Source organism: Calypte anna, chromosome 26, assembly GCF_003957555.1.
Source record: "Calypte anna isolate BGI_N300 chromosome 26, bCalAnn1_v1.p, whole genome shotgun sequence".
NCBI lineage: Eukaryota > Metazoa > Chordata > Aves > Apodiformes > Trochilidae > Calypte > Calypte anna.
The window spans coordinates 3819526-3832943 of NC_044271.1; the positions used below are offsets into that span (position 1 = coordinate 3819526).

A 13418-nucleotide genomic window follows, 5' to 3' on the forward strand; every position below is an offset into this window, starting at 1 on the left:
CCCTGAGTAAGTGTTTAATTTGGAGAAGGGAGCCCAGCCAGCTCCTGAGTGCCAATCCATGCCTGTTGCAGTTTTCACATCCCAACTTTGTCACCCATCTCTTGCTCCTGGCCGCTGCCAGAGGGGACCTCGTGTCCTCTGGAGGTGGCAGCACCGAGCAGGGAGAGGCAACCCCAGGAACAGCCACTGCCCAGGCTGCTCCCATCCCAGCATCTCCAGGGAGTGGTGCTACAGGACTGCACAGGACTCAGCACGGAGTTTTCCAGCTTAGGAGACTGCAACTCCAGCTCCTTCAGAGGCTTGAGGCACTTCAGAGCCTGAAATCCTTCGTGGGGCTTTGTTCCAGAACTGCCATTGGCACATCCTGGAATCATAGATTCGTTTGGCTTGGAAAATAACTTGAAAGTCACGGATTCCAACAATTAGCCCAGCACTGCCAAGGCCACCACTAACCCAGGGCCTTCAGAACCACCTCTACATGGGTTTGAAACCCCTCCAGGGATGGGGACTCCTCCTGCCCTGGCAGCCTGGGCCAGGGCCTGAAATGATGATGAGATTAGAACAGGAGAAGCTCTACACCCAAGGGTGTCCTGACAGCCTCTCCCCAAACATTTGAGGATGGTGCCCTTCTGGAGGCTCCTGTAGCTTAGATCCAAACACCAGCAGCACCTGTGCTTCCCAAGCCTTCCCTTGGCTCCTGAGCAGAGTCAGTGCATCTGCTGAGGAGCTGCAGAGCAGGAGGCAGCTGGAGAAAGGTCCACAGGGCCCTGTCTGAGGGGTTTGCAGGCTCTGGGTTCCCTCTCACATCTCCTCCTGTGTTCTCTCTGTGCCTCAGCTGGAGGATGGAGAGCTCTGGGAGCAGAGCCTGGGTGACACCCGTCACATCATCCTGGTGGGCATCAGCCTGGTCACCAGCCCACAGCAGTTGTGGGTGCTGGGGCAGGGTGGGGGCTGTGGCTTCTCTGAGGTTCATCTCAGTGTCCTGGTGGGTGGGAGAACTAAAAGTTGAACTACTCTGCTTCCAGCCTCCTGCCTCCCATGGCCCCTTCCTTTCCTCCATCTCAGGTGTCTCACCTCAAGCCAGGATACAGAAGATGGCACCAGTTCAGGGAAAGGAGACACCATGATCCCCCCAGTACCCTCCCAGCAGCCTCCAGAAGCACCTGGATCCATAGGAAGGGTCCTGTTAAGCCCCAAAGAGCTGGGGGGTTGTGCACAGATAAGGAAATCCTGGGGACACTGTGATGGGACACCCAGGGACAATGCTCACTCTTGCTGGGTTCTACTGAGGCCTTGCAGCTTCTCCCCTTTCCCTCCCCCAGCTGTGGTACCACCAAGAAGGACTCAGGGTCTGCCCCATGGTCCTCTGAGGGGTCTGAGCTACCTGAGAGCTCAGCAAGAAAGGTTTCTGCTGAAATGAAACTTGAGGAAAATCACCCAGAGCAGCAAACCCCACTGCTTCAGCCTTGCTGGTGACTCTGCCTCCTCCTCAGGCTTGGCAGGCTCAACCTTCTCCAGCAGATGCAGATTTGCCTGACAGACCCCGAGGCACTGACCGCGGAACTTCTGCTCCCCTGCAGATGACATTTCCTCTGCTTTACTCACTCCTCTGTGGGTGCAGCCGCTCTCTGACCTGGCCCAAACCACCCGTCTAGCCAAGGCCCTTCCCTCCAAGGATGCCCTCAGAGCAGCTGGAGTTTCTAGAGGTGTTGACCTGTGCAGTTCTTGCTTCTCTGTCTCCCCTTTCTTTGCCTTCCTCTCCTGCCTTGTCTGTGTTGGTCACCCCTGTCCTGCAGGGTCCCTTTGCTGGGGCAGTAGCTGCCTCCCCCTCTGCCTCCTGCTGCTTCTGCTGCTACAACCACTCCGAGCCCTGCAGAAACCTGGATTTCTCTGCCCTCTTTCCCCTCCTCTCCCTCACCCTCCATTCCCCAGCTCCTTTGCTGGCAGCAGGAGCCACCCCAGCTTTCCACATCTCTGATGCAAGGCTGGCAGGGGTTGTTTTGCTTCCTCCAGCAGAGTCCCTGCCGGTGCCTACACCCGGCCTTTGGCTCTTCTGCCTTGGTGTGGCACTTCGTGGCCTTTGTTCTCACCCGTTGCATGACGAGCAGATGAAAGCCAACTGTGAAGCATTATTTATACCTCGCTTGAAATGCAGTTTTGGCAGAGCAGAGCACGCCAAAAGATGGAGCAATGCTGGAGGAGCTGTGCTCATACTGCTTATCAAACGATGCTTGAAAGGCTTCAGTAATGCAAGAGGAGGGATGAGTTGCTCAATTCCAGCAGGGGATAAACTGCCTCCATTACAGGGACACGTGTTTGGGAGCAAGGAGCTGATAGCTGGCTTTTGAAAACTCGTCCAGCAAGGCAGCTGACAGCTCCAGCAGCCTTGGTCCAAAGGGCAGCCCGGCTGCAGGAGAGCACCTGTGCACATGCCTGAACAGGGCTTCACCTCCTCTCCTTTCCACCCTCCTAGAAAACCTGCTCAGAAAGCAGCTCCTTGCCTTTCATACAATCAATGATGTGAGTGAGCTTCACTCCAATGGCCCCCAGATCTTTGGGCAGCAGGAATCTGGTGCTGGCACACCTTGCAGGGATGGGTGCTGACTGCATGGGTACCTCCAGGACAGCCTGGCCATGGGCTGGGTGCATGGTCAGGGAGACAGCAGTGACAGCCACCCCCTTCTGCTGAGCCTGGGGTGCACTGGGGTACCCAGGTGCTGGCATGGACCATGCCTCATGAGGCTGGTTGTATGGCAGGTGCCTGAAGCATCCTTGTCCCTCCTTGTCCCTCCTCTCTCCCTCCCTTTGTGGTGGAGGGAGTCCCATGCTGCTCAAGGAATGGCAAGGTGGGAAGGAAGCTTAAAAAGTCACCTCCAGAGCAGGACCAGTGCAACCAACCCTGGTTCAAAAGAAGGGTTTCTCTTCTTAAAAGCTTCCAGTGCTGGAGGGTCCATGTAGTGCTGGGGTACAAGGCACATGCCTCATGCCACTAGCAGTGGCTTTTTTTTTGCCTCAAGTCCCTTTTTTCTATCTGCTGGTAGGAAGAATCCAGGAACTATCCTCTCCCTAACTGTCCACAGCAGCCAAGATAGGTCAGAATTTGGGTGCAGCTCCTGTTCCCTGGAGCAACATCAGCAGTGAAACCCTGGGAGAAGGCTGAGCCTTCAGGACACTTGTGCTTCCCACGTGGGAAAGAGCAGGCAAGGTCTGCAGGAAGATGCTGGGATGTGGCAGAGGTCATTCCAGCAGCTGTGTTGGGGCTCTTGAACTTTTTGGGTTGCTGGGATTGCTGTTTGGGGCCTTAGAGAAATCAGGACCACACATGGATCCTTTCCTGGGGTTTTTGTCCCAGCATGGAGACGTGGTCACCTACCTGTCCAGGTATTCTTGTGCTGCTAAGGAAGGGGTCCAGGAAGCAGCTCTTGAACCAGGCTCCTCCATCATGAGCTCAATCTTCAGCTTTGTTTTGAGTTAATCCATCCAGCTCTCTCCAGGACAAAGCTTGGGTTTCATGGTATTAAAGCCCAAGCCACCACTGCCCTCAAATTATTTTTGATATTTGAGTCAAGCAAAAAAACTCCAACCAACCCTTGTTAATAATATTTATGTCATAGGCCACCATGTGGGTCTAAAGAGCATGATCTGTAGGTGCAGCCTGCTCTGAAAAATGTCCCAAAACAGGGTGACCAGAACCCCATCCATGCTGCCTTCCTCAGGACCAGGGATTGGTCTCTGTCCCTCTTGCATTATCTGTGATGACATTGCCAATGTCACCAAGCAGGGAAGGCCTCTGTGCTGGGTGGGACTCCCCTTGGCCAACACTTCTGTGTCCTACCTCTTGGTACAGGACTTTTTGTACTGCCCGTGGTGTCCTAGCTGCACATTTATCTGCTTTTCCCTCCTAGAGCTGGACTAAATACTTGGACTAAATACCAAGGACTGTGCCAAGGACAGTTTCCCTTCTCAAGGAGGTTCCCCTCTTTCAAGAGTTTTTGTTGGCCTGCAACAAGGTGCCCTTTCCACTTCTGTATTTTTATTGACTAATTTATTGAGAAAAGAGAATGAATTTCCAGGTTATTCAGTTCATCCTTTAGGTCTGGGATTGTTATTGCCATCAAAGTCCCTCCCACACCCACAGTGGATGCCAGGTGAGTGCAAATCATCCTGCAATCACCCCTCTGCCCCTCTGCCCACGTCTGGGTGCTCCCATCATCCCCTCACCCCACTTTGTCTCCTCTGTGCTTGACCCTGACACCACTGGACCTCTGGGCCCTTGGGTGGGGTGGGATGGAGGAGGCCAGACCTAGAAGGAGAGGTAGTGAGATGGAATCACCCCAAGCTGGGGACCCCAATGCTTGCAGTGCTCTGATCCTCCCCAGGGCAACCATGCCCATGTCCAACAGAGTCTTTGTGCTTGTATGAAACTCTCCTGGGCCTCCTTATCACAGGCTGTGGGGAGAAGTCAAACCCTGTCCCAAAGCCCTGCACTGAGACAGTGCTCTTGAGGGCAGGAAAAAGGCTCCACAGGTGCCAGGAGCCATCTGCACATCCTGCAGAGCTGGTGGGGATGGAGCTGCCAGAGGTGTGTGGGCACACGGAGCCTGGTGGAGCAGCTGGAATTTGCCATGATGTGGGGCAGGGGCCATGTGGTGCTTGGAACCCTCCCCAGCTGTGCCAGGGGGTGATGGTGTGATCACCTCCTTCTCCCTGCACCCCCTGCAGCTGTAGGGAGTCAGGTCACACTGGGATATGTTGCTAAATCCTTGCATAAGTTGGGCTCTGAGGTCTCCTCCCCCAGCAGCCATTTCACAACACGGCGGAATCGAGGGCATCCTCACACCATTTTCCTGCTCACCCCCGTCCTAATCCTGGCCTGCTGGTCTCTGCACCTTCCCTGGTGGGAACCTGCAGCCCCTTCCCTGCAGCCTTTCAGAGCTGGGCCAGATAGGCAGGGGAAGGTGAGGAGTGCAGGTAACATCCTGGCTGAGATGTCTGCCCAGCTGCCCTCCTCCAGCCCACTGGCAGGAGATCATTCACACATTTTTGGTTGTAGCTCCCTGAACTTATGGTTTACTTATGGTGAGCATGAGCACGAGCCCTCTCCTTGATTTTCTGTGTTCCTGTGCAGCATCACCTCTGGAGATGGTGCCCACACCCCAGCCCTCCCTTCTGGAAGCAGCAGATGCTTCACTTGGCAGGATCTGACTTGACTGAATTTACAGGGAACCACCCAGGTAATGCTCATGCACCCCATGGGGCCTCCAAACCACTCTTGGGTTAAGTCTGGGGTTTTTCATGGCAGTGTGGGCTCTTGGCCTCCATCTGATTGTGGTTATTCCAGCCCCAGCAATTCTGTCTCCACTGACAGCCAGCTCCCTTTGGACTTTCCAGACATGGGATGGCAGGAAGGGGTGGGAGGGGGGGCATTTTTCAATGCATTAAGCATTAAACATTAAACAAAGCAAGAGAGGAGCTGGTCCAGATCCTTGAGTGGTCATAGAGAGATGGAGCAGGTAGATAAAGTCAGGGAGAAGGTGTCTGTCACAGAGTCCTGTAGGTTAAGCACGATTAACTCTCACTTGGCTACCTGTAGTGACAACTCCACCTTGCTGAGCAGCTGCCAGGTCCTCAGGAGCAGCCACAAGACCCCAGCCCTGGGTGAACCTGGCTGGACATGGTGTGCCACAAGGTGACCCAGACATGGAGATCAGGCTCCCATGTTTATCTCAACAGCATTGCTGACTTTCAAGGGACACCTCTCCCGGCAGCTCCAGGTTTGCTGAGAACAGGCTGCAACAACACCTCCAGTGAGTGCCATGAGCACAAGGAGTCCCTGCTTGCACCCATCCCATTCCACATGTCCTCTCCTGCATCTGTAACAACAGCCACTGACGTGCACCAGCACCAGGGAAGTTCCTGGGACAGGGCCAACCCCTGGGATCCTGAGCTGGGATCTTTGTGCAATCTCCTGAGACTCAGTCTGCAAAGGAGTTTGTTATCCTGTGCTCAAACACCGTCACGAACTTTGCCCTTGGGCTGCTGGGCAAGGAGGGGCTTTGCCAGCAAGGACCCACATGGTAAATCTTGGGGTGAAGAATCTTCCTCTTTCCCAGGTATGGGTGAAGAGTACAGGCTGAGCTCCCCCTGAACCTGACACTGAACCACCAGAGAGCTCAGGGTAGAGACAGGGGGAGATCAGCACCTCCTTGACTGAACTTGTAGAGGTTCCTCAAGTGAAATGGGAAAAAAAGATGAGAAAAGACCAACCTGATGGAGGGCAGCAGAGCTCAGTCCTTCTCCATCACCACCTTTGCCTCTGCTGCTTGCCATTCCCTGGTAGCTGTATGACCACTCCTGGTGATTATTTCTAGAGTGACCTTCTGACCAAGGCATGTCCTTTTTTAGCTGCTGACAAGCAGTTCAGAGTTGTGATGTTGTTGCTCGTCAAAGGTGGGACCTGGGATGTGAATGTTTGGCAGGAGATGTCCAAGCACAGGGAAAGGCAGAAGGGACAATCTGTATCCTCAGCACTGATAGCACTGAGTCTGGACCTGCTGCCAGGCACATGCAGGTTCCTGCCCAGAGCTTCAGACCCTGCTTGTGTCCTCCTGTGTGCATTTCATGTGCCATCTGCCATGAACAGGCCCAGCAAAAGCAAGGAACCAGGAATGTGAGCCCATCAGAGCCCAGCTGACAAAGTCAAAGGCCAAGAGGGCCTGGTCTGCCCTCCAGCCCCAGGATGTTCAGAAAAGATGAGGAAAAGTTGGGAGAGCTGGATTGATTGAAGAAGGTGAAGTTTGGAGGGATTTTACAGCACTAACAGCCTGGAGGATGCAAGGAAGATGGAATCAGAGGTGCATGAGAAGAGGAAGAGAGGCAACCAGAACAAGCTGGGACATGGGACATTCCTTACTTACCTGGAAAAAAAAATCACCATGAGAGTAGTCAAATACTGGGAGAGAGGCCAGAGGGGCTGTGGGATCTCCATCAGACCTCAACTGGACAAGGTCTGGAACAAATGGGTCCTGACCTGGTTGGGCAGAGCTGGCCCTGGTCCGGGCAGAGGGTCAGGACATTCCTACCTAAATCGTTCCATATTTCTGTTAGACCACACCTTAACGATGCAGTAAGTTTGTTCCCAGGTACTTTTATCTCCATTACACAAGGTGTTCATCCTGCTACATTCAGCCTGGCAGCTGCTCACTGGGAGCCCTGCATCCTTTTCATGGAAAAATCAGGAATTTCCCGATTTTTCTCATCATCCACAACTGGAGATCTCTAGGGCTTGGTGAAGTCTCCCTGCTTCCCCAGGGCCCAGCCCATCAGCTGCCTGGCACCCTCAGTTTCACCAACCCAAACCCATCTCAGTGCCACACGTGTGTGAGGAGTGGAGGGAAGACTTTGCCCAAGTCCTGTCCATGTGTCCTGGCAGCTCCTTCTGCTCACCTTTAGCTGGATCCTGGTTACCCCACTGGATCTCAGCCCTCCATCTGCCCTGTTCCTGTGGCTCTTTCTGGTCCCACAGAAGAAAGGACCATCGTTGAGAGGCAGAATGAGACTAAAGGTTTGCAAATTTGAAGATCAAGTTTCCTCCTGGAGAAACCTTGCTGGGCTCTGGGGGCGAGGCTGAGCCAAAAAACCTCATTATCCCGGGAAAGAGAAGAAATTCCCAGCACCCTGACCTCTGTCCCTCCTAGTGCCCACCCACACCGAGGAAGATCAATCCTAGGTGCTAAAAGGAAAAAAAAACCCACAGAAGGACTCCTTGTCACCAGTTCTGGGGGACAGCTCTTTTCCCCCAGCAGATTTTTGCAGCGACCCAGAGACACTTCCAGCTCGGGAGCGCCTGACAAGTTTGAACAGCAAACCGGGCACCGCTCCTGGAACAGGATTGGGCCAGCGAGCTCTTTGATTGCAATCAGCCAGCTGGCAGGAATCCCAGGAACTCACACAAAAATGCTTTGAAGAGGCCAGATGCTGAGGTGTGTCCCGGTGCGGGGCGTGGAGGGTGATTCACGGCATCACCATCCGATGCTCGCTGCGCACATGCAGCCCTCGGACTGCAGCGGAAGGGCCTTGGCTCCCTCAAACCACCGCTTGCCTGCTTATTTTATTTCGTTTAATTTTTTTTTAACCGTCTCAGTCGTTCGCCCAGCACACCCTGGGTTCAGCACGGGTGGTGTTTCCCTCCCAGCCTTCCCCTCGCTGCTGCCTACGAGCTCCAGACACAAAGGCAGACGGGGAATTGGCTGCGGGCGCTCCGCAGGTGGGTGCGAGCTCCGAGCTCCGCTGCTGCACCAGCCGGGCTGGGGCTGACACTCCCCATGCCCTGCTAAATAAGCATCCCCAGCTCGTGATTCAGAGCAGCAACAGCAGTTTGCATAGAGGTGCAATAAACTCCTTTGTTTGAGTACCTTTTGCTCTTTTAGATACAGGTTTGGAGCCTGTTGCAGAAACCTCGGAGATTCCCTCCCTTGGGCTAGACCGTGCAAACTCGCCCCAAGAAACCATTGTTTCTTGAAAGCCTCCGTAAGCTCCTGATCCCCAGCTCCGCAGCCCAGCTCAGCATTTTGGGTGAATTATGAAACAGGGCAGATGCCAGCGTGCAGCATTTGTTTTATCCACCAGCAAATGACGGGATGTGATAAACACTTGGCTCTCCCGTGCAGGGACAGGGTGAGGGCTGCTCCTTGCCAGGGGGCAAATGACATTACAGGTTTGGAAGAGTTGGGCACTTTGTAGTGCAGAAGCCATCTGACACTCACAGCCTGTCATTGATTTGGCATCGATAACAAGCTTTCAGGAGAAGCAAGTAGGATGGAGGAAAACAACTCCCAGCTATTGCTTGGCTGGTCCCTACCTGGACTGGAAGCTCACAGCCTTAACCCCACTCTGTGAAATGCAAAGAAGCAGCAGAAAATCCTGCTCCACCTCGCTGGGCATTGGACACTCAGTTTTGGGCAGTGCTTTCCCCTCATCCCGGTTTGGCCTCACCTGGGCATGAACTAAATGTCCAGACTGGTTGGGTGATGGAGCAGAGTGAATTTACTGCATCCCTTGGGTAAGGTGTCAGGAAACATGGGGGAGGGGAGCAGAGGTAATCACACTCTGTTTGCTCTGGTCCTTTGTCTCATGAACAACAACATTTGGATTTCTGCTGTTGGGTTTTGCTGGAGGAGCAACCTGGAGCATGAGAGGAAGGTGCACAGCATTCATCTTGTGCTTTTTGATACTGCTCTTGTCCCTATAAAATAAGGCACCTGGGAGCCTTCGAGCCACCTGGGGAACACAAAACTTGACAAATGGGAAGTAAATAAGGAGCTTATCTTCTGTTTGCAAGGAGGGACCCAGCAGCGCTGAGCTGAAAGCACCAGTCCTTTGGGCAGCCAGACCCTAGGCACTGATGATTCCCACATCATCTCCTGTACATCCCCCTCCACCTGGCAATGCAGAGCACCCTGCTCCTCCTGGCCCGTCTCTGGCCTGCGTGCTGACACCAGCACCCAAAACCCTGTCCCGGGGGGCCTGGGGAACCTCTGCCCTGGACCCCCTCCTCTTGGCCTCCCTCCTTATGTGGTTTGTGCCTCTTCTCCTGTATCAGCCTCCTGTGGCTTGGCAGGAGCTTTGTCAGCGCTTGCTGTGACCTGAAACTGGTCACACCAGCACCGAGGTGCTCAGTTCCCTGCAGATGAGTTGCTGCAGTGTGGCTTGGCAGGGAGGAAATTCCCTGCTCAGATTCATAACCTGGCATGTCATTTCTTGCACAGCCATTTTATCTTCTATGCTGCCTGCTAGAAGACCAGGTTTTCCCTGTGCTCCATGTTACTTGCAAAGATTGCCCCAGCTCTCTGCCTGGTGCCTGCCCTCATTTGTCCATTTCTCATTTCATGAAGTGGGGACCCCTTGGGGGGGGGAGGTCTCACCCCATCAGCACAGCAGCCCCTGCAGCGAGCAGGACCCTTACCAACCCCTGCTTTAGGGGCCACCCCACAGCCCTGGGCTCAGGGGGTGGTTTTGTAGCTTATGTGGGAAGGGGATGTGAGACACATTGAGCTGGGAACACCTGGACCCTTAGGAAGAACCAGCACTGTGGGCAGTGGTGCTCCTCTGCCCTGTGATGTGAGCAGGGCCATCCCCAGACACCAAGCCACCATTTTCATGAATTTTAAACTTGGGGAAATACCAAAGCAGGAGGTGAGCAGGCATATGGGGAGATGCTCCAGCCCTCCGGCTGCCCGGGAGCACCGTTTCTTCCCCAGCCCCATCACAGCCTCACTCAGGGACCCTTCACAACCAAGGAACCACCAATTCCCTGCCAGCCCCCTGCCCGCTCCTCCCCTGGCTCCCCCTGGACCCCTGGGTTTGGGGTTTTGGGGGGGGGAGGGAGCAGGTTTGGGGTGCGGGAGCCCTGGAGTGGGGAGCACGTGGGTGTGTGCAAGCACAGCTGTGACTATGTGTGTGAGTGTGTGTGTGTGTGAGTGTGTGTGTGTGTGTCTGTGTGCCTGTCTGAGTGTGTGTGCGTGTGTCTGTGTGTGTGTGCCTGTCTGTGTGTGTCTGTGTGTGTGTTTTTGAGTGTGTGCGTGTGCGTATGCCTGTCTGTGTCTGTGTGCGTGTGTGTGTGCAGGGCGGTGTGTGTGTGTCTGTGTGTCAGTCAGTCTCTCTGACAGTCTGTGCGTAAGCAGGGTGGTGTCAGTCAGTCAGTCTGTCAGTCAGTCAGTCAGTCAGTCTGTGTGTGTGTAAGCAGGGCGGTGTCTGTGTGTCTGTGTGTCTGTCAGTCTGTGTGTGCAGGGCGGTATATCCAGTCTGGCAGAGGGTGTTGCCTCCTCACACGCTGGGGAGCCGAGCTGGGAGCAGGATCCCTGAGAGACGCCCTCGGCCTTTTGGGGGGGGACGTATGGCAAGGAGGGGTCGGGGAGTTTAACCCCAGCAGGAGAAGCCTTCGTGGTCGCCCCGTGTGCCCCGTGCTCAGGTGAGGTGCAGCCCCCGCTCCCCCCGGCCCCACCGTCTGCCCCAGCCATGCTGCACTCCCCGCTGAAAACCGCCTTGGCCTACGAGTGCTTCCAGGACCAGGCCAGCTCCACGCTGGCTCTGCCCTCAGACCACAAGCTGAAAACCAAGGGCACGGGCAAGCAGCGCGTCCAGGAGCAGGTGATGATGACCGTGAAGAGGCAGAAGCAGAAGTCCTCTGTGTCATCCAGCGTGGGACACTCCAACCGAGGTAAAGTCCCTCTGGGAGCGGAGGAGATGCCACGGGGGCTGCTGGGGGAGTTTATTTTGGAGACAACCTGGGTCGTGTCTGGGTCACCCCAGGCAGGGGATGCTGAGGTCTCCTGCACGGGATGGAAGTTAGGACAAGCTGTAGGGAGAGCTGGAAGCATCGACTCCCTCCATGGTGGATCTGATCTCCTGGGGCAGCTCGGCATCCCTGAGGCTCCTGGACATTTCAGTGTGTAACCATTTTTTCCCTGGCTCCAAAGCTGGAGTACCTGCTGAACCTTTGCAGATCATTCCTCTGCCAGTGCCCCCATGGTTGGCACCCTCCTCCTGAGCTGTCCCTCTCCTGGGATGGGATGGCCAAAAGCTGACAGTGTTGCTCTTCCCCATGGGGCTGGGAGCTGAGGGCTGGGGCTCAGCTCTCTCCTAAGCTGGTGGAGAGCAGGCAGCACTGCTGGCACGCACACCTGAGCTAAGGATTCCCCTCTGAAACTCCCAACCTGTCCCGTTTGCAGGCTGAGAAGTGTGGGAGTCTCTGGGACACCCCAGTGTGAGGTGAGAAGGAGATGAGTGAGGGGAAGGGTTGTCCTTTCCTTGAGCTGGGTTACTGGGGATGCTCCACAGCCCCCTCCCTTTTGTGGAAGGGTAGAAAGGGGTGCAGGGGTCTGGGCAGCTGGGTTACATGTTCTGGTTCTGCCACAGAAAGCAAACAGCTGACTCCTGGAGCCAGGTTTCCTACTGGAATGTCTCCCTCTTGGAGTCAAGGCAGAGCAAATGGTTTTCTTCTCCATCCTTGCATCTGGAGAAAGCTGACTTGGAGGTCAGCTCCAGCTTTCCACGGCTCGGAGCTGCAAACCCAAAGGATTGTGACAGGCACAGAGAAAATCCTCCTGGCTCTCAGAGGTGCTCTCACCAGCAGCTGCAGTGAGCTCACTGCTCTGACTGAGCTCCCCAGGAGAGGACAGCCCAGGGCTTTGGGGGACAGGGAGGTTACGGGGCTGGCACTGAACTGTTCAGCCACATCTGGAGTGGACAGCTGGGTGAGATGGCTCAGCCTCTGCCACCTCTCTGGGGAACTGTGGTTTGCCCAGCAGCTCTTCTAAGCTGAATCGTGAGGCTGACTCCAGAACTGGTGAGGTGTCACACTCCAGACACAGGTTTTGGGATGTTTTTTCCAAGAGAAGCAGTAGGCTGTGGGGTGAGTGGAGTTGGTGATCCTATGGTGCTCCCTAACCCTGGCTGCCATGCATGGTGATTGCTGAGACAGAGGAAACAGAGAAGCTTTGTGATGGGTGGGATGTGTGCACTGACCCATGATGGGCCCTGCCAAGAACAAATCTCTGCTTTCTCTCTGTTTTTTCGTGTGTGTGTTTGCATGTTTGTGGACACAGAGTCCAAGGGATGGCTGAGGGACAGGGCAAGGAGAGCTTTCTTCTGCCACCAAAATGTAAGACTCAAATTTCCTCCTAACTCAGGAGGGTTTATTGGTTAAGGGGTTATGGTGCCAGACCTGACAAAAAGGACAAAAAAACCAAACAACAAAAAACCCAACAACAACAAAACTACAAACCAGGGTGAGACGAGAGGCTCTGGATGGGGACTGGGGCAGTGCCAGCCTCCCTTCCCGTGGAGGGGTAGTGCCAGGGAAAGCAGGCAGAGAGACATCTCCTATTGCTGCCTGTAGGCAGAACCCAGGTGAAACCTCTGGGAAAGGAAAAAAACCCAACCAACCAAACAACAAAATTCCAAACTGCCTGTCTGCTTGGCAGGCTGGAGCTAAACCCCTCCTCCAGACACATTTGGAAATGTCTGGGAATTGCGTGGAAATGTGCAGCTCTGGTTTCTGTGTCCCAGGGAAGCTGAGTCACATCCAGCTCCCAGGGGCTGCCTCCAAACCTGGGGCTGAGGCCATCCCACTCCCACCACTGTGAGGTTGGGAGCACCAAGGTCCTGACAGCTGATTCACCCCTGCAGCTGCTCTCTGTGTCTTTCGAGATGGAATTCCAGAAGGGCAAGAAGTTGCCAGTAGTTCTCAGGGTTTCCTCCTGGGCTGAAGCTCAGCAGGGTCAGGCTAAACTTCACATACTGATTCTCATTGTTCTTGGTCCACAGTTTAGCTGAGCAGACCAGAAGAGAAGTCTTAATATTCCCTACAAACAGGAAATGTTTGTATGTGGGTCTCTCAGGTGTTGACATCTGCCTGT

The 13418-nt window shown here is 54.7% G+C and overlaps 1 protein-coding gene across 1 annotated transcript in view; it reads left to right on the forward strand.

The window, feature by feature from the left end:
* The first annotated feature begins 11016 nt into the window (after nt 1-11016).
* PKP1 (plakophilin 1) overlaps nt 11017-13418 on the forward strand; it is a 39669-nt gene continuing 37267 nt past the window's right edge. Inside the window, exon 1 of the mRNA XM_008499394.2 lies at nt 11017-11218. Coding sequence (XP_008497616.1) covers nt 11017-11218 — 202 coding nt within the window. The remainder of the gene's footprint in view (nt 11219-13418) is intronic.